The sequence below is a fragment of the Anomaloglossus baeobatrachus genome, chromosome 5 (assembly GCF_048569485.1).
Source record: "Anomaloglossus baeobatrachus isolate aAnoBae1 chromosome 5, aAnoBae1.hap1, whole genome shotgun sequence".
Classification (NCBI taxonomy): Eukaryota; Metazoa; Chordata; class Amphibia; order Anura; family Aromobatidae; genus Anomaloglossus; species Anomaloglossus baeobatrachus.
The window spans coordinates 58600026-58624490 of NC_134357.1; the positions used below are offsets into that span (position 1 = coordinate 58600026).

The window sequence follows — 24465 nt, forward strand, 5'->3', positions numbered from 1 at the left end:
GGCGTCTCCCTCGTTAACCTGTAATCAATGAAGTAGTTAAAAGGTCTGGGGTTGATTACAGGTGTGTGGTTTTGCATTTGGAAGCTGTTGCTGTGACCAGACAACATGCGGTCTAAGGAACTCTCAATTGAGGTAAAGCAGAACATCCTGAGGCTGAAAAAAAATCCATCAGAGAGATAGCAGACATGCTTGGAGTAGCAAAATCAACAGTCGGGTACATTCTGAGAAAAAAGGAATTGACTGGTGAGCTTGGGAACTCAAAAAGGCCTGGGCGTCCACGGATGACAACAGTGGTGGATGATCGCCGCATACTTTCTTTGGTGAAGAAGAACCCGTTCACAACATCAACTGAAGTCCAGAACACTCTCAGTGAAGTAGGTGTATCTGTCTCTAAGTCAACAGTAAAGAGAAGACTCCATGAAAGTAAATACAAAGGGTTCACATCTAGATGCAAACCATTCATCAATTCCAAAAATAGACAGGCCAGAGTTAAATTTGCTGAAAAACACCTCATGAAGCCAGCTCAGTTCTGGAAAAGTATTCTATGGACAGAAGAGACAAAGATCAACCTGTACCAGAATGATGGGAAGAAAAAAGTTTGGAGAAGAAAGGGAACGGCACATGATCCAAGGCACACCACATCCTCTGTAAAACATGGTGGAGGCAACGTGATGGCATGGGCATGCATGGCTTTCAATGGCACTGGGTCACTTGTGTTTATTGATGACATAACAGCAGACAAGAGTAGCCGGATGAATTCTGAAGTGTACCGGGATATACTTTCAGCCCAGATTCAGCCAAATGCCGCAAAGAAGATCGGACGGCGCTTCATAGTACAGATGGACAATGACCCCAAGCATACAGCCAAAGCTACCCAGGAGTTCATGAGTGCAAAAAAGTGGAACATTCTGCAATGGCCAAGTCAATCACCAGATCTTAACCCAATTGAGCATGCATTTCACTTGCTCAAATCCAGACTTAAGACGGAAAGACCCACAAACAAGCAAGACCTGAAGGCTGCGGCTGTAAAGGCCTGGCAAAGCATTAAGAAGGAGGAAACCCAGCGTTTGGTGATGTCCATGGGTTCCAGACTTAAGGCAGTGATTGCCTCCAAAGGATTCGCAACAAAATATTGAAAATAAAAATATTTTGTTTGGGTTTGGTTTATTTGTCCAATTACTTTTGACCTCCTAAAATGTGGAGTGTTTGTAAAGAAATGTGTACAATTCCTACAATTTCTATCAGATATTTTTGTTCAAACCTTCAAATTAAATGTTACAATCTGCACTTGAATTCTGTTGTAGATGTTTCATTTCAAATCCAATGTGGTGGCATGCAGAGCCCAACTCGCGAAAATTGTGTCACTGTCCAAATATTTCTGGACCTAACTGTATATATATATATATATATATATATATATATATACATATATATATAATATACACACACACACACACACACAGTACAGACCAAACGTTTGGACACACCTCATCTCTAGAACAACTATTAAGAGGAGACTTTGTGTAGCAGGCCTTCATGGTAAAATAGCTGCTAGGAAACCACTGATAAGGACAGGCAACAAGCAGAAGAGACTTGTTTGGGCTAACGAACACAAGGAATGGACATTAGACCAGTGGAAATCTGTGCTTTGGTCTGATGAGTCCAAATTTGTGATCTTTGGATCCAACCACCGTGTCTTTGTAGAAAAGGTGAACGGATGGACTCTACATGGCTGGTTCCCACCGTGAAGCATGGAGGAGGAGGTGTGATGGTGTGGGGGGTGCTTTGCTGGTGACACTGTTGGGGATTTATTCAAAATTGAAGGCATACTGAACCAGCATGGCTACCACAGCATCTTTCAGCAGCGTGCTATTCCATCCGGTTTGCGTTTAGTTGGACAATCATTTATTTTTCAACAGGACAATGACCCCAAACACACCTCCAGGCTGTGTAAGGGCTATTTGACTAAGAAGGAGTGTGATGGGGTGCTACGCCAGATGACCTGGCTCCACAGTCACCAGACCTGAACCCAATCGAGATGGTTTGGGGTGAGCTGGACCGCAGAGTGAAGGCAAAAGGGCCAACAAGTGCTAAGCATCTCTGGGAACTCCTTCAAGACTGTTGGAAGACCATTTCTGGTGACTACCTCTTGAAGCTCATCAAGAGAATGCCAAGAGTGTGCAAAGCAGTAATCAAAGCAAAAGGTGGCTACTTTGAAGAACCTAAAATATAAGACATACTTTCAGTTGTTTCATACTTTTTTAAGTATTTCATTCCACATGTGGTAATTCATAGTTTTGATGTCTTCAATGTGAATCTACAATTTTTAGAGTCATGAAAATAAAGAAAACTCTTTGAATGAGAAGATGTGTCCAAACTTTGTCTGTACTGTATATATACAGTATATCATTTTTTTTTCTTAATCTCCACGAGCCTATAGAATATAAACATTTGCGCATCGAAAAAACCTTTAAGACAGGTATTGCATATCAGTCAATTCTAGGCATAAACTCTCCCAATTCTTATGCTCTCTAATTTGACATCAACATTGAGTGGGTGTCAGTGTTCTGACAGTATCGTAGGTGAAGAACTTTCTTTCGGTCACTTCCCAGGATGCATTGCTGAAAAACCTCAACAGTCTGACAGACAGGAAAACCGGAGCAGAGACAAAAAAACCCCACCTCTTTCTCTATAATCTGTCTTCGTGTCTGGGATTTTAGAAACAGATTGCACTTTACAACAGGCAGTATGTTGACTACAAGGTAGACAAAAGTGAGATACCTACCGAGAAACCTTAAAAATCCCTAGATGTCTCTGGTTTGGCTAATTTGCAGTCAACATGCTGCCTTTTGTCAGGTGTAATCTGTCTACAACAGCACATACACAAGATAAAGAACAGAAAGAGGGGATTCTTTACCTATTCTAGGAGGCTTTTTCAATTAGGTTACTTTCACACATCCGGTTTTTGCTCTGCGGCACAATACGGCGCTCTGCAGAAAAACCGTAACCATTTTTTTGTTGCCGGTTGCGTTTTTTTTGCATAGACTTACATTAGTGCCGTATTGTGCCGCATGGGCTTGCGTTCGGTCCGGTTTTTGCCGCATGCGGCAGATTTAGCCGGTGCCGCGGCCGGATGGAACATTGCCTGCAACGTTTTTTGCTCCGGGAAAAAAGACGCATCGCGCCGCATCCGGCCGCTGCGGCGCATTTTTCAATGCATGCCTATGGATGCCGGATGCGGCGCGATGCGGAAAAAAAACGCATCCGGCCGCCACATGCGGTTTCTTTTACTGCGCATGCTCAGTAGCGTGCCGCAACCGGAAAGAACCGGACCGGCCGCATGTAAAAACTTATGCAGAGGATGCGGTGTTTTCGCCGCATCCGTTGCATAGGTTTCACAGCCGGATTGAGCCGCACAGCTCAAACCGGATGTGTGAAAGTAGCCTTAGAGAGTCAGGAAGTGAGACATGAGGCAGCTGGGAAGAGGTGTGGACAGCAGCGTAACTAGAATTTAATGGGCCCTGGTTCAAAATTTGGACCAGGGCCCCCCTCTTATGTTGGTCAGATGTATGTATGTGTATATATATATATATATATATATACAGTTAGGTCCAGAAATATTTGGACAGTGACACAATTTTGGCGAGTTGGGCTCTGCATGCCACCACATTGGATTTGAAATGAAACCTCTACAACAAAATTCAAGTGCAGATTGTAACGTTTAATTTGAAGGTTTGAACAAAAATATCTGATAGAAATTGTAGGAATTGTACACATTTCTTTACAAACACTCCACATTTTAGGAGGTCAAAAGTAATTGGACAAATAAACCAAACCCAAACAAAATATTTTTATTTTCAATATTTTGTTGCGAATCCTTTGGAGGCAATCACTGCCTTAAGTCTGGAACCCATGGACATCACCAAACGCTGGGTTTCCTCCTTCTTAATGCTTTGCCAGGCCTTTACAGCCGCAGCCTTCAGGTCTTGCTTGTTTGTGGGTCTTTTCGTCTTAAGTCTGGATTTGAGCAAGTGAAATGCATGCTCAATTGGGTTAAGATCTGGTGATTGACTTGGCCATTGCAGAATGTTCCACTTTTTTGCACTCATGAACTCCTGGGTAGCTTTGGCTGTATGCTTGGGGTCATTGTCCATCTGTACTATGAAGCGCCGTCCGATCAACTTTGCGGCATTTGGCTGAATCTGGGCTGAAAGTATATCCCGGTACACTTCATAATTCATCCGGCTACTCTTGTCTGCTGTTATGTCATCAATAAACACAAGTGACCCAGTGCCATTGAAAGCCATGCATGCCCATGCCATCACGTTGCCTCCACCATGTTTTACAGAGGATGTGGTGTGCCTTGGATCATGTGCCGTTCCCTTTCTTCTCCAAACTTTTTTCTTCCCATCATTCTGGTACAGGTTGATCTTTGTCTCTTCTGTCCATAGAATACTTTTCCAGAACTGAGCTGGCTTCATGAGGTGTTTTTCAGCAAATTTAACTCTGGCCTGTCTATTTTTGGAATTGATGAATGGTTTGCATCTAGATGTGAACCCTTTGTATTTACTTTCATGGAGTCTTCTCTTTACTGTTGACTTAGGGAAAGATACACCTACTTCACTGAGAGTGTTCTGGACTTCAGTTGATGTTGTGAACGGGTTCTTCTTCACCAAAGAAAGTATGCGGCGATCATCCACTACTGTTGTCATCCGTGGACGCCCAGGCCTTTTTGAGTTCCCAAGCTCACCAGTCAATTCCTTTTTTCTCAGAATGTACCCGACTGTTGATTTTGCTACTCCAAGCATGTCTGCTATCTCTCTGATGGATTTTTTCTTTTTTTTCAGCCTCAGGATGTTCTGCTTCACCTCAATTGAGAGTTCCTTAGACCGCATGTTGTCTGGTCACAGCAACAGCTTCCAAATGCAAAACCACACACCTGTAATCAACCCCAGATGTTTTAACTACTTCATTGATTACAGGTTAACGAGGGAGACGCCTTCAGAGTTAATTGCAGCCCTTAGAGTCCCTTGTCCAATTACTTTTGGTCCCTTGAAAAAGAGGAGGCTATGCATTACAGAGCTATGATTCCTAAACCCTTTCTCCGATTTGGATGTGAAAACTCTCATATTGCAGCTGGGAGTGTGCACTTTCAGCCCATATTATATATATAATTGTATTTCTGAACATGTTTTTGGTAAACAGCTAAAATAACAAAACTTGTGTCACTGTCCAAATATTTCTGGACCTAACTGTATATATATATATATATATATATATATATATATATATATATATACATTTAGCATTCTAAATCCTATAGACATTTCAGTTGCCACTCCATTAAATAGTAATGTCACCTACCCTGTTCTTATGTCCCCCATCCTAGGCTCCTGCCTCGTAAATATGTCCCCCATCCTGGCATATCTGCCCCCTCATCCTGATAGATATATGTCCCCTATCCTAGTATATATGTCCCCATCCTGGTCCCCTCCTGGTATCTACTGTCCCTCTCATGGTGTATACTGTCCCCCTGCTGGGCCCCTCCTGGTATATACTATCCCCCTACTGGTATATACTGTCACCTTTCTGGTATCTACTGTCCCCCTCCGGGTATATATGTCTCCATCCTGGTAAATATGCGTCTGTTCCGTCTAATGCAAAAAAACAACAACATTGTACTCACAATCCTTGGCTCCCACACAGTGGTCGGAAGCTTTCATCGGTGTTGGTGCCGCCCTCAGTCACTGGGACACAGATGACAGCTGATGGCTTCTGTTTGGCTGGCAGCATGTATCACAGTACAGGGACCCAACAAGTCTCTGCACCCTGATAGATTTCAGCTGGATGTGCAGCCTCGGACACAAATCCAGCTGAAGCAGGGACTGGTGCCCTGCACCCCTGGGCTCTTTCGCAGTTGTGATCCCTGCGACCGTGATCGCTCCACCCCTGGGTGCGGAAAAGTATAGCTTGGGAAGCAAAGCATGTCTATGGTTGAATTTTGCTATGTACGAATCAGATGCAAATGTCTGCCAGATACTTGTAGTGAAAAGTTGTTATGTGTCAGTGTAGCCAACAAAACAAATGTTACACAATAGGCTTCATGTAAAATAAGTTACAAAGTGTCAGTGCAGCTCAAAACAACCAGTGATTGGATCATTTATTGTTTCCTTCTAGTTTTTGTGCTTTTATACACACTTCTCGTTGATGTTGCTTCTTCTCTTCTGATGATTGTAATTTGCTGTTTTCTTTCAGTTTCGGAGGTGTCTACTTCAGATGTTTCACTGTAATAACTTAGAACTGAAAGAATCAAATAACCCAACTTCAGAGCGGTTGGTTCTTAACCGCACTAACCACGGTGGTGAGATGCATACCATAGCGGCGCACATATCCACAAACAATGGCAACCGAATGACGGAAGAAGAGCAGAGCAGCTGCAACTCATTTGCACAGCTTCCGATGACAGAAAACAAAATCTGCCCGATGTAGACTATTTATCTCTCCACACGGCTTCATCACCAAAAAGGATGGACAGAGGATTATAAGAACTTGTGACCTGTCAATGCACATTCATATATAGACACCATGTGACTTATAGGACTATCTATGTCTGTATGTGTTTCATTCTGAAAATGTAGGATTACACTAAAATAAAAAAATTTCATTCAAAAGGATATTTTCATATTAATGCAGGGTTGGATCAAGGTTTTGTTTTGTCTTTTTTTTTTACCTATGGGAGAAATGTTATATACTGCCCAAATAATAGTCTCGTTCTTCCATAGTGTGCCCACCTAATACTGTATGAGTCTAATTACGCAGTTTACGCTGTGCATTGCAGGAATATGGCGGACAATTTTCTAACATTCAACTCCTTTCTGTGCCACGGTAATAAGGATGCAAAGCCAACTATGCTATTCTAGATGCACCGCCTATTGATCTGAATGGGATGCAAATGTGCAGTATCCGGCCGAGGCGTTGATGGAGCAGCTCCAGAACTGAGTATTTCCAGCAGTCTGCTGCACCGACAACGGCTGATGAGGTGCAGCAGACTGCTGTCGGACCCCGGCCAACCAGACATTGATGGCCTATCCTAAGGGGCCCTTTGCACACTACGACATTGCAAGCCGATGCTGCGATGCCGAGCGCGATAGTCCCCGCCCCCGTCGCAGCTGCGATATCATTGTGATAGCTGCCGTAGCGAACATTATCGCTACAGCAGCTTCACATGCACTCACCTGCTCTGCGACGTTGCTCTGGCCGGCGAGCCGCCTCCTTATTAATGGGGCGGATCGTGCGGCGTCATAGCGACGTCACATGGCAGGCGGCCAATAGAAGTGGAGGGGCGGAGATGAGTGGGACGTAAACATCCCGCCCACCTCCTTCCTTCCGCATAGCTGGCCGGGACGCAGGTAGGAGATGTTCCTCGCTCCTGCGGCTTCATACACAGCGATGTGAGCTGCCGCAGGAACGAGGAACAACATCATAACATCGGTATTTCCAAATTCATGGAAATGACCGAGGCTACACCGATGATACGATTACGACGCTTTTGCACTCGTTAATCGTATCATAAAGGATTTACACACTCCGATATCGCTTGCGACGCCGGATGTGCGTCACTTTCAATTTGACCCCACCGACATCGCACCTGCGATGTCGTAGTGTGCAAAGTGCCCCTAAGAATAGGCCGTCAATGGAAACGTAGCGGACAACCTCTTTAACATTTGAAGGTGAGCAGCCAGAGCTATAGCAAAGTCCACAGCTTCTATTCTGTGAAGCCCCAGTAGATGCCATTATGCCTCCATGTTCTTGGCAAGGTGCAATTATGGTGCCAGAAGTGATCGGAAGCTCCATTCATCCTTCTCTGACTGCCGCAACCTTTCATTTTAGAAACAGAATTCTATATATTGTGGACTTCTATTTTACTGGTGTCAGGAGACAAAAGGCCAATAGAGCAATATTTTCAATTCTAACAAAAAGTTTAAAAACTGGGATGAGGTCTAGGTATCATTATGTTCTTGTTGTTGCGACCTCTGTAAAAAAAAAAAAGTTCACATTTCCTTAAAGGGTATTTGTCATCAGGCTTTTGCTATTCCATCTGAGAGCAGCATAATGTAGAGTCATAGACACAAAGTCCAGCAATTCTATTACTTACTGGGCTGTTTGCTGCAGTTTTGATAACATTTCAGGTTTATCTGCTCCAGATCTCCCAGATCTCTGACTGCTGAGCGCTGTATAACCCCACCCACACCACTGATTGGTAGTTTTCTGTGTATACTGTGCATATTCAGAAAGCTGCCAATCAGTGATGGAGGCGAGGTTGCACTACGTCAGCAGGTTTACTACTATTCTTGTGATCTGATGATAAAACAGTGGATTTATCAAAGCCACAGCAAACAGCCCAGTAAGTGACACATCGCTGGAATCAGGGTTTTGTTATCTACAGTATATTATGCTGTTCTCAAAAACGTGGTGACAGATTCCCTTTAATAATAATCATATTAAATGATTAAACTAGTGTTTACATTCTGCAGATTTGCCCCTGTAGGGTTTGGATCCTAAAGAGTACTTTACACACTACGATATTAATATCGCTAGTGAGCGTACCCGCCCCCGTCGGTTGTGCGTCACGGGCAAATCGCTGCCCGTGGCGCACAACATCGCTTACACCCGTCACACTACTTACCTGCCTAGCAACGTCGCTGTGGCCGGCAAACCACCTCCTTTCTAAGGGGGCGGTTCGTTCGGTGTCACAGCGATATCACTAAGCGGCCGCCCAATAGAAGCGGAGGGGCAGAGATGAGCGGAACTAACATTCCACCCACCTCCTTCCTTCCTCATTGCGGGCGGCCACAGGTACGATGTTGTTCCTCATTCCTGCGGTGTTACACATAGCGATTTGTGATGCCGCAGGAATGACAAACAACATCGCTACTGACCAGACAATGATTTTTGGTAAGTGAAAGACCTCTCACAGACCAACGATTTTTGTCTCTTTTGTGATCGTTTAAGGTCGCTCATAGGTGTTACACGCTACGATGTCGTTAACGACGCCGAATGTGCGTCACAAACACCGTGACCCCGACGATATATCGTTAGCGATGTCGCAGCGTGTAAATGGCCCTTTAGGCTATGTGCCCACGGGACAACATACCCACGGATTTTGCCGCTGAATACCAGTGGATTTATCTGGATTTTCCAGATAAATCCGCAGGTTTACGCAAGTACAGACACTCCCCATGTTATCCTATGGAACTTCGGGAGTGCTGTATCAATGCTGCAGTATGTGCGGCTGCGGAATATACTGCGGATGTTCCGCAGCCGCACGTAACTGCATATCAATTATTCACGTGGAAAGTCGCACGAATGTCCGCAGGTTTAAAGCAACAAAAATGCTTGAATCCCGCAGCAATGGATAGCTGCGGATTCCAGGGAGCAGCTGCGGTAAACCTGCAGACAAACCTGCGGCAAAGTCCGCGGGTACAGAGTCCCGTGGACACATAGCCTTACAACATTGATCTCAATAATATAATAGCATGCTCTACGCTCCTATGCTCCCCCTAGTGGTGCCTGACAGTAAAAGTATTTTTACCATGTAACTGTCAATAGAAAGGATATGGATCAATGTAGAACAAAAATGGAGCTTTAAGGGATATGAAGATTCAACAAAAAAAAAAAAACCAAAACATTTTGATCAGGATGCAACAGTAATAAAATAATAATAAAGTTTTATTTCTATAGCGCCAACATATTCCGAAGCGCTTTACAATTCAGAGGGGACATGTACAGTCAATTTGAGACAATACAAAATAACAAAATTAAGATACCAGGAGGAGTGAGGGCCCTGCTCGTAAGCTTACAGTCTATGAGGAAATAGGGGAGGCACAAAAGGTGAATGGGGGAGAAAAGCTTGTTATATATGGTCCAGCCATCGATTTAATAGGGGATTCAAAACCAGCCGCGTGGACCGGTCACCAGCCAGAATTTATACTGGTGCAGGGGACAAGAATTGGAAGTTAATTTTTTGTTATGAAGGGCAGAAAGGGACTAGATTAGATCAGGGCAGTGAGGTGATAGGCTAGTCTAAAGAAATGCGTTTTTAGGGCCCGCTTAAAGGTGTGGAGCTTAAAAGGTGTGGATGTTGGGAATTAATCGGATTGCTCTTGGTAGTGTGTTCCAGAGCATAGGCGCAGCTCGTGAGAAATCTTGAAGATGGGAGTGGGAGGTTCGAATTATTGAGGATGTCAGTCTTAGGTCATTAGCAGAGCGGAGGACACGGGTGGGGTGATAGACAGAGACGAGGGAGGAGATGTAGGGTGGTGCAGAACCGAGCTTTGTGAGTGAGAGTGATAAGTTTATGTTGGATTCTGTAACGAATAGACAACCAGTGCAATGACTGGTACAAGATGGAGGCATCAGTGAAGCGGTTACAGAGGAAAATGATCCTGGCTGCGGAATTCAGAATGGATTGGAGAGGGGAGAGTTTAGTAACAGGGAGACCAATTAGTAAAGAATAGTTACCTAGGTCACCTTTATACCATTATAGCACATGTTGCAGTGTTAAGATATTATCAGAACCACATACAGATTTAAAAAGAGTCTCAATTTTTGCAAAAATCTATTTACAATTCAGAAGTCTTATTTTGGCTACTCCCAAAGCACGGTAACTATTGCTAACCTGGGAGGTGACCGTGGAGTCCTGACATCACTGCCGGCTATAGGACATCATTTCTGGTTTACCATAACATCGGAGGCAGAGTAGGTCACATAGCACCAAGACTCGCCCTTATAATATTGTGTAACATAAATAAGGGCGTTATTTTATAGCCCTTAAAAAGGGAAAAATGTGCTCCCAGGATTATGAATTGGAAGAAGAATGGACCCCAAAAGTTCAGTTTTCTATATCATTTCAAATGTGAAATATGTAAAACGTAGCACAGTGACACCTAAATCTGCATCTCCTTTATTATGTATTGAGCCTTTACTATTAATATTTCATCTCTTCCGTCTAAAAATTGCGGCTGTCACTGGGTCCTTGTCGGGTCCCTTTGAAGCAGCTGCTCACTTGCTACTGGGTTCAACCTCAACAAGTGCCGGGAATGTTATATCATTGACTGAATCGTTCTGTAAAACAGAAATTGGTTTTATGATCTTTTTCTATTGGGTGATTTCAATATACGGTGCTTAATAATTTATAGAAGCTGAAATTCTATTAAATGGAACATAATAATGTAATATTGTAGATGTCTTACATAACTGTATAATAAAGAATAGGGTAAACTTTATCCAAAATGCAATATTCCAGGAGTATAAGTAACAGGATATCTGATGAAGCAGCTTGTATATGGCCGGGCATCAAAGGTGAGATTCACATTCTTGAATATTGCACAGTGAATGCAGACCACAGGGAGACCAAGGAACAGCGGGAAAAATATTGAGGTAGTATAGATGTGCTATTTCGTGTTTATCAATAGTTTAGATACCCCTTCTCCTTGGCTCAGATTCAGCCGGGGGTCTCATGATCTCCTCAGCTATTCCTGACATCTATCCAGTTACCAGCATTTACCACCAAGTTAATTTCAGCTTCTGTATTTCTTCACCTTCAACCCTGCTGACTCAAGATACCAAACAAGCAATTCATCTCAACTATTCTTGGCGCCGCACACCTTTGACTCTGTTATCAAAGTACCTGATGGTTTCTATTGTTCTGAAGATGTCTGCATCTTTAAAGGCGGCGTTACACGCTACGATATATCGAGCGATCACACCCGCCCCTGTCGTTTGTGCATCACGGGCAATGTCGTTAACCACCGTCACACGTACTTACCTCCCTAACGATGTCGCTGTGGGCGGCGAACATCCTCTTCCTCAAGGGGGAGGGACGTTCGGCGTCACAGTGACGTCACACAGCGGCCGCCCAATAGAAGTGGAGGGGCGGAGATGAGCGGCCGGAACATCCCACCCACCTCCTTCCTCCTCATTGCCGGCGGGACGCAGGTAAGCTGTTAGACATTCCCGAGGTGTCACACGTAGCGATGTGTGCTGCCTCAGGAACGACGAACAACCGGTGCGCAGAAGGAGGAACGACATTATGAAAATGAACGACGTGTCAACGAGCAACGATAAGGTATTTTTTCTTGTTAACAGTCGTTCGGACGTGTCACACGCTACGACATCTCTAATGATGCCGGATGTGTGTCATGAATTCCGTGACCCCGACGACATATCGTTAGATATATCGTAGCGTGTAACGCCACCTTAACTCAGCTGCAAAGATTCCTGGTAACAGAGTCAGCTCATCTTTTCTGGTGCAGCCCACAAATTTACAACATTCCTCTTCCTGCATGTGTAAGATTATGTTTATTGCAAAATACAAGGTAGTTGTCACGCTGGTGGGTGTGGACCCACTGCGCCTTGGGCTCAGGCTTATCCTGGAGGGAGGGTAGCTGATCAACTACCTTGTCTTCACTAGAGCCTCCGATGGTGAGGTTAGGCTTGTGCTGGAAAATAACAGCCAGGTACCACTCCAGGGCAGTCCTCAGTTCTGCGGCAGCTGACCCCATAGGTCAACCGAGCAGGAAAGGACTCTGATGGCACGAGGACAACTAGTACTGACTGGACTGCTGGAACCAGCTGGACTGCTGGTACGGGTGGGGTATGGGTGGGATGACTAGTGCAGACTGCTTGACAGAGGAACAGGAGGGTTAGCAAGTACAAGCAGGTACTGACTGGACCGCTGGAACTGGCTGGATGGCCAGTACTGGAAGGATGACTGTTTTGCAGAGGAACAGGCTGTTCGGCAGGTACTGGCAAGATGGAAGGTTCAAGCAGGACAGCAGGTTCAAGCAGAACGGCAAGAACAAGCAGGATGGCAGGTGCTGACAGGATGACAGGTACAGGAAAACTGGATTGGTACTGAATACAGGTTAGCATACTCAGGACAAGTACAGGGACCTGACAACTAGCAACATGCAGAGGCTGAATGCACAAGTTGTTCTGGCACCTCCCTAAGGGGGAGTATGTCTTAAGTATTCAGTACTTCTAAGCATATAACTGAAAAGCACTTCCAGATTAAGCACACTGTCCCTTTAAGAAGAGGGGGAAGGCCCTAAATTCATTTCCGGGAGACCAGTGCGGTGTATCCAGGTCCCGGGAACAGGAAGCTGCAGCAGGGACTGGAGACACTACAGAGCTGCCAGGATGGGGACAACGCAGGGATGCTGGCGTTACACATCACTGTTTTTCATGTAAAAGCCGCACATCGGGCACAGGTGCATTTAGTGCTTGCTTGCCCAACATCCATCCGGCATACCCTGCTTTACTGGTCCTTTCTGATTCATAAAGCATCCGGCAAGTCCAGGTCTACTTCAGCATTATCTCTGGTGTGGGTTGCTCACCCTGACCTACTGCTTAGAGAATCCACCTTAGCAGGACAGCCCATAACACGTTCTTTTGTCTCCTGCACTGATCATTCAGTCTCAATTCACAGCTGAAATCTGTCATTTGTACCTCAACGGTTATCAATGGTTCATCAGGTTACAATTGCTGTAGAGATGGGTTTGGAAGGAAGAACAGGAAGATGACCATGTAGCAGAGGGTGCACCCAAAAGTAACAGTCTCAAGAAGTTGTATAGGTTCTTGATGCAAGCTGTGATGGAGAACGTTGGCTGAACCACTGTCAAGATCTTTTCCTCATTTTCTATTATTAGTACAGTTTTAGGGGTACTTTGCACGCTGCGACATCGCTAACCAATGGTAGCCATACTGAGCGCGATAGTACCCGCCCCGTCGCAGCTGAGATATCTTGTGATAGCTGCCGTAGCAAACATTGTCGCTACGGCAGCTTCACATGCACTTACCTGCCCTGCGACGTCGCCCTGGCCGGCGACCAGCCTCCTTCCTAAGGGGGCGGGTCGTGCGGGGTCACAGCGACGTCACACGGCAGGTGGCCAATAGGAGCAGGGGGGCGGAGATGAGCGGGACGTAAACATCCCGCCCACCTCCTTCCTTTTTCATTGCAGGCGGGACGCAGGTAAGGCGATGTTCCTTGCTCCTGCGGCTTCATACACAGGGATGTGTGCTGCCGCAGGAACGAGGAACAACATCGTAACATCGGTCCTTCCGAAGTTATGGAAATGACCGACCCTACACCGATCATATGATTTCGACGCTTTTGCGCTCGTTAATCGTATTAAAAAGGATTCACATACTCCGATGTCGACAGCGACGCCGGATGTGCGTCACTTTCGATTTGACCCCAGGGGCGATGTCGTAGTGTGCAAAGTACTCCTTAGAGTTAGGTTACCTGAGACACATTGGTTGCTGAAGAAAACAAAATCCAGGGCTTGGAATTTACATATAACTTGATCCATAATTGGAGAGTCTTAACACAAACATCCCAAACAATTACATTCTATACTTAATATTAAAGGAATGGTCTGATCTTGATTTTTAGTAGTGCAATGCTCCCCAGCCTCCCAGCTTCCTCCTTGTCAGGGGTGAGGTGTGCTCCTGATTGAGAGATCAGACCAGCTGGCTGGTTCTGCTACTGACCTGAACTGTGAATTATCTGATGTTTCAAGCAAAGGAAATTTTGCCTCAGCAGCATCCGGAGAGCCCAAGGCCACAAAACAGTCATTACAAACTAAATAAAATAGCTTGAGAGCACTGCCCAGGAAACCAGCCGCCGATAAAACTGCAGAAGTGGTTTGTAAACTAGCCATCGAGAAGTAAACTATGAAATTACAACTCACTCTTTTCTTGAGAATGAGGAGAATTTTTAATAGCAGGCAGCACAGTGGCTCAGTGGTTAGCACTGTGTCTTGCAGTGCTGGGGTACTAGGTTCAAATCCCAAGAAGGACACCATCTGCAAGGAGTTTGTATGTTCTCCCCATATTTGCGTGGGTTTCCTCCGGGTTCTCCGGTTCCTCCCACACTCCAAAGACATACAGATAGAGAATATAGATTGTGAGCCCCAATGGGGACACTGTTCCTGACGTATATAAAGTGCTGCGGAATATGTTAGCGCTATATAAAAATAAAGATTTATTTTTTTTTTATTTAAATTGCAAAGTTGCTTATCTTGACGAGCTTTATGCAATTTTTTAATTGATAGGTCTTAAAAATAATCATTTAATGTTTAGAAATACTTTTATTTAAAAGGGGAATGGGTAATATGAGATATTTTCCAGCTCAGGGAACGATTCTCCTGCTTTCATTGACCTCATGACAACAGAGCAGCTCTTTCTCTTCCGGTCCGCTCTGTTGACACCTTGTCACTGCTGACATCTTGTGAGTGATAGTTGGCTCCCCGCAGTTAGACGGCAGGGAGCTAGCTGTAAATGCCCTCAGCTATGCCTCAGCGGCAGAGCAGAAGGAAAGAAGCTAATCTGTCGACGTGACATCACCCAAAGCAGGAGAATACCACCTGAGCCAGAAAAGACTATTATAGGGCAGAACAGGCAAAGAGTTATGGAATACCTGCCCGTAAGTTCTTAGCACCATAGCAACAAAAAACAAACAAACAATGGACTCAGTAACTCCCCTAAAATTTAGATTTTTTTTCTTGCACAACTATATCATGTGTTTTTTTTTATTTTGACAGATCACAACATCTGATTATTGAACAGTCTGTCTAAACAGGATATCAAACAACAGTCAATCGTCTTACACGTCAGCCTGGATCATACCTAGAACACACAGTATTGTTCTTGAAATAGGAAATCAAGGTGTAATCGCTGAAAGTCTTGTGCATACGAATTTGTCTAGTACTGTCAATCCAGTATATACTTTAAATGGAAAAGCGCACACAATAGGATCACACTATTAGAAGAGAAAAAAAACTGAAAAAGATTGTGTTGCTCACCTAGGTGGTTATACAGTTGGTAACCACCATAAAGACAATATTGCTGCTCCCTCGTGGCTGGTGGAGATCCCATACATAAATTTAATCTTTGAGTATGAGATGACCTTCAATTTAAAGACCATCATCTTGGCTATCTTATACATAAATTTGGCTTCCATCTATTTAGTATATGGTTAGTTATGTCGATTCTTGTCGTATCAATGCATTGTTACTGTTTTGCTCCTAAAATCTAAATTTTAATTATTTTGTTATTATCTTGTAAATCCACCTTTGGCTATCAACACTGCCTCAATCCTTCTGGGCATGCTCTCAGTCAGAATCAACCATGTCTCTATCAAACTCTGATCCCAGATCTCTTCTACACGTTCCCAATGTTGGTACATACGAGTCGACTCACGTGGGTATGTGTACAGCTTTTTCTTCAACTCTACCCTCAATAGCTACAGTTACAAAATGTTTATGTAATTTCTCATTGTGCGTGACATATGTGACTCTTGAATTGTTTTATGCTAGAATTCTGGTGTAAATACTGTATTTTTCGTTTTATAAGATGCACCGGATTATAAGACGCACCCGAAATTCAGAGGGAAAAAAAAAAGGTAAAAAAAAATAAATATATGGGGTCTGTTTTATAATCCGGCGGTGTCTTACCACTGTGCTGCGGCTGCAGGCTTTGGTCCGTGCTGGCTCTACTCTGTGCTGCTCTGCTCTGTCCTGGCTCTTCTCCGTGCTGCTCTGTCCTGGCTCTTCTCCGTGCTGGCTCTGCTCTGCTCCGTGCTGGCTCTGCCCCATGCAGACTCTGCCTTGCCCCGTGCTGGCTCTGCCCCATGCAGACTCTGCCTTGCCCCGTGCTGGCTCTGCCTTGCCCCGTGCTGGCTCTGCCCCATGCAGACTCTGCCTTGCCCCGTGCTGGCTCTGCCCCATGCTGGCTCTGCCTTGCCCCGTGCTGGCTCTGCCCCATGCAGACTCTGCCTTGCCCCATGCTGGCTCTGCCCCATGCAGACTCTGCCTTGCCCCGTGCTGGCTCTGCCCCATGCGGACTTCTGCCTTGCCCCGTGCTGGCTCTGCCCCATGCGGACTTCTGCCTTGCCCCGTGCTGGCTCTGCCCCATGCGGACTTCTGCCTTGCCCCGTGCTGGCTCTGCCCCATGCAGACTCTGCCTTGCCCTGTGCTGGCTCTGCCCCATGCGGACTTCTGCCTTGCCTCGTGCTGGCTCTGTTCTGTGAGGATGGGGGGGGGCGGCAAAGCACAGGTTATTCTGAAGATGTGCTTCAAACAAATGGCGCCCTGAGGCAGCGCGTGCGCAGATGGAGCTCTTGAGCCAAGAGCTCCATCTGCGCACGTGTGGACTCTGGGCGCCATTATTTGAAGTACTTACCACTGACATTGTCAGAATGGCTTGTACCTCGCCGGCCGCTGCTGACCACAGCAGAAGCGCTGGCCACCGCCGACCACAGCAGAAGCGCCAACCGCCGCCTACCAAAGCAGCTGCACCAGCCTCCGCCGCACACAGGAGCTCCACCGGCCACCGCACAGAGCCCCTGTCTCCTGTGACCCCCCTCAATCACGACCTTTTAAGCTACATTCGAATTTTAAGATGCACCCCTCATTTTCCTCCCAAACTTTTGGGAGGAAAAGTGCATCTTATAATCCGAAAAATACGGTACCTTAATGAATCAGGGCCTTACTTCATGTTCTCTTCCAAGTTATTATCACCAGCTTATTAGAACATTTTACATAATGGGAGCATTTTTCTGGCAAGCACAGAATAAAACATTAATGGGTGTTTACTGTCTTGACCTGAAAACTAATCCTCTTTTCTGTAAAAGCAGTATAATTAGTGACAACGCGATTTGTAAGATATTCCGAGACGGCTAAAACAACAACCAGAGCGAGCGTGTCTGATCTGTATCATGTGTGTCAGCGCACAGGCCGACATCATACGGGGAGTCAGAGGTCTGGATTTAGCGGAGCTTAAACACTATAAAATCTCCTAAATGTATTGATGTTATAAAGTGGAAATGACAGTGCGGAGGATCAAGTAGCAGAACCTGCAGTGGGCTCCTGATCATGAGATTGGATGGCGGAGAGATGGTGAGAAGGACTTGATCAATCTTCGGCAAGAACAGATTAACAGATTGAACTTTGTCCTCGGATACAATGTTTTCTTTTAGAAAGTTGTCACATGTAAAATACTTTGCAAACTAATCAAAGCGTGTAAATGATTTTCCTAAATGAGTTGCCGCACTATGAAAACTGCTTTAGAGCTCAACTGGTGATCCGCTAAATGCCATGAATCCGGGCTCTGAAATCGACCCCCGGAGATTAGCTACGGCCGAGGGGGAAAAATTAAGCTAATGCAGGAAAAAAATGAAGTTTTAGGCTACTTCACATGTCGGTGCTTCAAGGTCTGTGATGTATGGATCTCCTGACTCAAATTTTACAGCCTCATATATACCAGGAGAGCCGCGGCTGGTCCGGACATAGTGGTCCCTACTCAGACTGTGAATGTTGGATGTTCAAATTACTTGGTTGCTCATGTGCATACACAAAAAGGCCAGGTTTGTCAGTGTGGAAGCTTCTTTTGTCTTTGCGGGCACATGGAGTGGGGGACTTCATGGTATAACACAATACACCCTAATAGGTTATGTGGCAAGGGGCTATAGGTGGAAAATCCCCTTTAAATAGAAGTACTAATGCCAGAAAAAAGTCAATGCAAGTTACATATGTTGTTTCATGGGGTGTGATGGGATAGCCAGGGAACAAGGCACCTAAACTGGCCCTCAGGCTAGGGGGGCCCTAGCTGTCCCTGATCCCGGAGATACGTCTGATGGTGACAGTGTATGGGCCGCCTTCCTTGCCCTGCTCCTGTACAGCCCTGATCTAATACCCCCTCTCCCTCACCCCAGGGTGGGGGAGTCGGGACAGGAGTGGTGAAACCCACAGATAAGGATAAACAGGGGAAACTAAACCTCGATCACACAGCTCGCTCACACAGATGTATTAGACAACAAGTGATAAGGAGGAAAATAAGAGCAGAGAGGAAACAACGAGACAACGAGAGAACTCCATACAACTCCACACACAAAGCAAAACAATCACCAGCAGGACTGGGATACAACAGCACACAGACTGGTGTAGCTAAAGCTATAATCGGCATGGGAAGACAGGCTCCTCCATCTTAAAAAGTGGGGAGTGACTGTGATAGGACTCCCACCACAACAGATCCAAGAGGTAAACAGCAGGCTAGCTGACATTAACTCGTGCAAGTCCGATTACTAATGAGAACACAGCTGGTTGATGCCAGAGCCCGTTTGTGTAACTCAGAAGCACCAAAGGAGGCATAGTGAGGAGTGTCAGACCTTGCAGTGTGAATAGCGTCAGATGCTGCCATGACACTCAGCAAGTTTAGAGCCAAGCATCGTGTGACAATGAGATTGTACCAAGATCCCAACCAAGGCTCATAGCAAGGTATCATAAAAATAATCAATATTGGCCAATACAAGTTGGGATTCACATACATGGACATGCTGTTAATGTCCGAGATGGGACAACCCCGCTAAAGTTGTCTTTGGTCTATTTAGGGGAAAAGAGCTTACGCCGAGTACCAGGGTACATGTAAGGAAAAGGGTTAACTTCATGTCCTTATGAATTGATGAATGTGAATATTATGTAATGATGATATTATCCATTAGGCCGTGTTTCTTCTCCCCATACGTTGTGCAGTTTGCGGTCAATGTTCCTCTAACAGATAAAAAGACGCAGACACTTGGAGGCAGAACACAGCATTCTGCTTCCATTATATCCCATACATGGTGCTGAAGCTGCAAAAACAGTTCATATTCCAGATTCATTTATTTGTTGTTTTCCATGCCTAATTTAGTAGACGGCTATAAATAACAGCAAATGTGCGAAGTGAAGATTGAATTATTGGGTTAGAAGTGCAGTAATTCACAGCAGCCCTGGGCTCAGTCAATGGAATGATTACATAGACTGTTCATTCACAAAAATAATGACCTCTGACCCCAACAAAATATATGTCTGTGTGAAGGACCTCACATCACCACCACATTGGGGAGGCCGTACAATACATAGCTATAAGAGGATGGGTCTTCAAAGAGAAGTCTTGCGTCCCTGGGGCTGTGCCCAGCTTCCTCCGGAGTGTCCATAGAACTGTCTTCTAGAGCAAAATAAAAAACATAAAAGGTTACAATAGAAGAGATGAGACACAAAAAGGACCAATCACAATGAGGCTTTCATTTTTCCAGAGCAGTTTAAAGGGAACCTGTCACCAGTTTTGGGGCCTATAAGCTGCGGCCACCACCAGTGGGCTCTTATATACAGCATTCTAACATACTGTATATAAGAGCCCAGGCCGCTGTGTAGAACATAAAAAACACTTTATAATACTCACCTAGGGGGTCGCTCCGGTGCAGACTGGTCAAATGGGTGTCTCCATTCTCCGGGACCGGTGCCTACGCTTTCGGCCATCTTTGTTCTCCTTCTTCTGAAGCCTGTGTGCATGCCGCGTCCTACGTCATACACACTCGCTGGTCCCACGCAGGCGCACTTTAATCTGCCCTGAGCAGGGCAGATCAAAGTATTGTAGTGCACCTGAGCGGGATCGGCGAGTGTTTATGACGTAGGACGCGGCATGCACACAGGCTTCAGAAGGAGGACAAAGATGGCCGAAAGAGGAGGCGCCGGCACCGGAGAATAGAGACGCCTCTCTGACTCGACTCCACCGCACCGCCCTTTACGTGAGTATTATAAAGTGTTTTTTATGTCCTACACAGCGTCCTGGGCTCTTATATACAGGATGTTAGAATGCTGTATATAAGAGCCTGGTGGTGGCTGCAGCTTATGTGCCCTAAAACTGGTGACAGGTTGACATGAAAGCTGAGCTCTGACTGGGTGATATGGGCAACTGTGAGCTCTTATTTATGAAGTCCTCATTTATCAACCACGGCTGGCCTCTTGGCCTATAAATCTTAATAGAAGTAAACCATTCTATATACTTGAAAGTATAGAACAAAGACAGTGAACAAAATCTCCAATGAAGCCGCTTCTGATTGAAGACATCCGGCTTTTTTCATGAAGCGGCTTTCCCTTGTTGTGTATAAATATGGGACTCTTCAGATTTTGTGATATACTAAGCCTGATGAAGAGACCTGAGAGTATGGAAAGCTTGCTATTATTACCATCTTTTCAGTTAACCATTAAAAGGTATCAACTACTGAGGACTCTCAGTTCTTTTAAACAAACCTTGGAAACTCTGCAGTTTTACCAGTGTGCACATACTCCAAGACAGTAATGAAAAATGTATCCCATTGTTTTGAACAGACATTGAGTAGTTCAATAATCTTGTGCCGCAGCAGTTATACCTACCCCTCACTTTCACGTCAGTGTTGCTCCCCAGTTTTCGCTGGTTATGCACTGTCGATCCTGTTGCTTTGCCAAGAGCTAGCAGATCTGACAATGTAAATAGGTAACATTAAAACTACAATAATTATATGGATATAGTTCAGGAGGCGGCTGTCGATATGATCACTTACATTCTGAAAGGAAGGCCAGTCTTTTGGCATTCTGCTCTACAGATGTGTGCCACTGGTTCAGCATCATTGAACGCACGCCCGCCACGCTTAGCATCATGGCTGTCTCCACGGGTCGTTCCAACCACAAGCGAGATTCACTGAGAACACAGAATATTCATTATTCACAATGGTTCCATAGTTTTAAGGTTGTAAGACATACCATATACAGTTAGGTCCAGAAATATTTGGACAGTGACACAAGTTTTGTTATTTTAGCTGTTTACAAAAACATGTTCAGAAATACAATTATATATATAATATGGGCTGAAAGTGCACACTCCCAGCTGCAATATGAGAGTTTTCACATCCAAATCGGAGAAAGGGTTTAGGAATCATAGCTCTAATGCATAGCCTCCTCTTTTTCAAGGGACCAAAAGTAATTGGACAAGGGACTCTAAGGGCTGCAATTAACTCTGAATGACAACAGTGGTGGATGATCGCCGCATACTTTCTTTGGTGAAGAAGAACCCGTTCACAACATCAACTGAAGTCCAGAACACTCTCAGTGAAGTAGGTGTATCTGTCTCTAAGTCAACAGTAAAGAGAAGACTCCATGAAAGTAAATACAAAGGGTTCACATCTAGATGCAAACCATTCATCAATTCCAAAAATAGACAGGCCAGAGTTAAATTTGCTGAAAAACACCTCATGAAGCCAGCTCAGTTCTGGAAAAGTATTCTATGGACAGATGAGACAAAGATCAACCTGTACCAGAATGATGGGAAGAAAAAAGTTTGGAGAAGAAAGGGAACGGCACATGATCCAAGGCACACCACATCCTCTGTAAAACATGGTGGAGGCAACGTGATGGCATGGGCATGCATGGCTTTCAATAGCACTGGGTCACTTGTGTTTATTGATGACATAACAGCAGAGAAGAGTAGCCAGATGAATTCTGAAGTGTACCGGGATATACTTTCAGCCCAGATTCAGCCAAATGCCGCAAAGTTGATCGGACGGCGCTTCATAGTACAGATGGACAATGACCCCAAGCATACAGCCAAAGCTACCCAGGAGTTCATGAGTGCAAAAAAGTGGAACATTCTGCAATGGCCAAGTCAATCACCAGATCTTAACCCAATTGAGCATGCATTTCACTTGCTCAAATCCAGACTTAAGACGGAAAGACCCACAAACAAGCAAGAACTGAAGGCTACGGCTGTAAAGGCCTGGCAAAGCATTAAGAAGGAGGAAACCCAGCGTTTGGTGATGTCCATGGGTTCCAGACTTAAGGCAGTGATTGCCTCCAAAGGATTCGCAACAAAATATTGAAAATAAAAATATTTTGTTTGGGTTTGGTTTATTTGTCCAATTACTTTTGACCTCCTAAAATGTGGAGTGTTTGTAAAGAAATGTGTACAATTCCTACAATTTCTATCAGATATTTTTGTTCAAACCTTCAAATTAAACGTTACAATCTGCACTTGAATTCTGTTGTAGAGATTTCATTTCAAATCCAATGTGGTGGCATGCAGAGCCCAACTCGCGAAAATTGTGTCACTGTCCAAATATTTCTGGACCTAACTGTATACTAGAAAATATAAGCCAAATTTTTTAGCACATTTTTTATGCTGGAAAAGTATTCCTCGGCTTATATTCGGATTTCCATTTCTGGATTACAAGACGCATTTTCCCCTCCAAAACTGGGGCTGAAATGGGGGTGCGTCTTATAATTCGGATAAAGCTTACTGGGTCGACGTGGCGGAGCGGGGTCACAGGCTGGAGGGTCGACAATACTGTGGCTCGGGGCTATTGCGGTGGTGTCATGGCTCAGGGGGGTCGGCGATACTTGAGGTTAAGGGGTGTTGCAGTGGCCATTGAGCCTGTCGGCAGGCGTCTAACCCATTGAACATACTGGCAAAATGCAGGCTCCATTGAGCTGGTCGGCGTTTGACGCGATAGACTTCAAGAATATGGCCACAGAAGCGGCACATGTGCAGACAGATCTCGGAGAGTCGAGATCTCAATCTGCGCATGCGCCACTTCCACGGCAATTTTCATGAAGTCTATCGCATCAACCATCGACTGGCTCAACGGAGTCTGCAGGCTCCATGTCGCTTGTCATGACACCCCTGATCCCCCAGTATTGCCGACCCTCCTGAGCCGCAACACCCCCGAGCTATAAGTATTGCAGACCTTTTGTCCTGTGACCCTTCTAAGCCACGAATACCCCTGTACTCTGAGCCCGCAGCATCGCCGAGTCATCCTTCTGAGCCACCCTGGTGAGCTAATTAATATAAGACACTAGGATTATAAGATGGACCCCCATTTTAAAATTAAAAATTATTCTTTCCAATTTTCCATCTCTAAATTTGGGGTGCGTCTTATAATCCTATGCTTATACTCGAGTAAATACGTTTACCTAGTATTTTGTGGAAAACTTAGGTGCCTTGGCTTATACCCGAGTATATACGATAAATCCATCGAGTTCAACTTGAGGAAGGCAAAAACCTCACGAGGTAGATGCTGCTTGCCATATCTGGGGTCAAGAAGACATTTATTCCTCTAATAGGGGGCAATCAGACTAGTTCAATGCGCACCATCACAGAATCTAGTACCCATAACCTGTAATAGTACATTTTTCAAGAAAGTCATCCAGGCCTCCTTGTACTTGACAGAGTTCCAGAGTCTCACTGCTTTTACAGTAAAGAATCTCTGTGATGATGATTAAAGGGGTCATCCCAGAAAAGAAATTGATAATGCATGAGTGTGGGAGAGATTTGGTCAAATATTTTCCCATTCCAGGAAAACCACATTTATTATGTTTAATTTTTAATATTCATTATTACCTTTTCTGTACATCGAGCATGGATTGCCTTGAAAAACTGTGACTTGTTCTCACTTGATCCAAAAGAATCATTAGCTGACAACCTAGAAAAGATAATTCACATCTTTATATACCAGCAAATCAAATCCCACAAGGAGATGCGGAGGTTGTAGAAGCAAGAAGGTGGGCATTTTCTTAGGGGTACTTTGCACAATACGACATCGCAAGCCGATGCTTG

The 24465-nt window shown here is 44.9% G+C and overlaps 2 protein-coding genes across 3 annotated transcripts in view; one reads left to right on the plus strand and one right to left on the minus strand.

The window, feature by feature from the left end:
• The window catches only part of LOC142313286 (vertebrate ancient opsin-like), a 61909-nt gene extending 55308 nt beyond the window's left edge, over positions 1 to 6601 (plus strand). The window contains exon 5 of the mRNA XM_075352279.1: positions 6256 to 6601. Within this exon, the coding sequence (XP_075208394.1) occupies positions 6256 to 6489 (234 nt within the window). The 3' untranslated portion in view covers positions 6490 to 6601. The remainder of the gene's footprint in view (positions 1 to 6255) is intronic.
• A 13096-nt stretch (positions 6602 to 19697) lies between these two features.
• The window catches only part of CFAP46 (cilia and flagella associated protein 46), a 370852-nt gene continuing 366084 nt past the window's right edge, over positions 19698 to 24465 (minus strand). Inside the window, exons 57-60 of one of the 2 annotated variants that reach the window (XM_075348545.1) lie at positions 24250 to 24331; positions 21422 to 21558; positions 21255 to 21338; positions 19698 to 20043 (exon numbers count right to left, since the gene is read on the minus strand). In XM_075348545.1, coding sequence (XP_075204660.1) covers positions 19922 to 20043; positions 21255 to 21338; positions 21422 to 21558; positions 24250 to 24331 — 425 coding nt within the window. In that variant the 3' untranslated portion in view covers positions 19698 to 19921. Of the gene's footprint in view, positions 20047 to 21254; positions 21339 to 21421; positions 21559 to 24249; positions 24332 to 24465 lie in introns of both variants that reach the window. The other variant, XM_075348544.1, reaches the window with a different exon arrangement.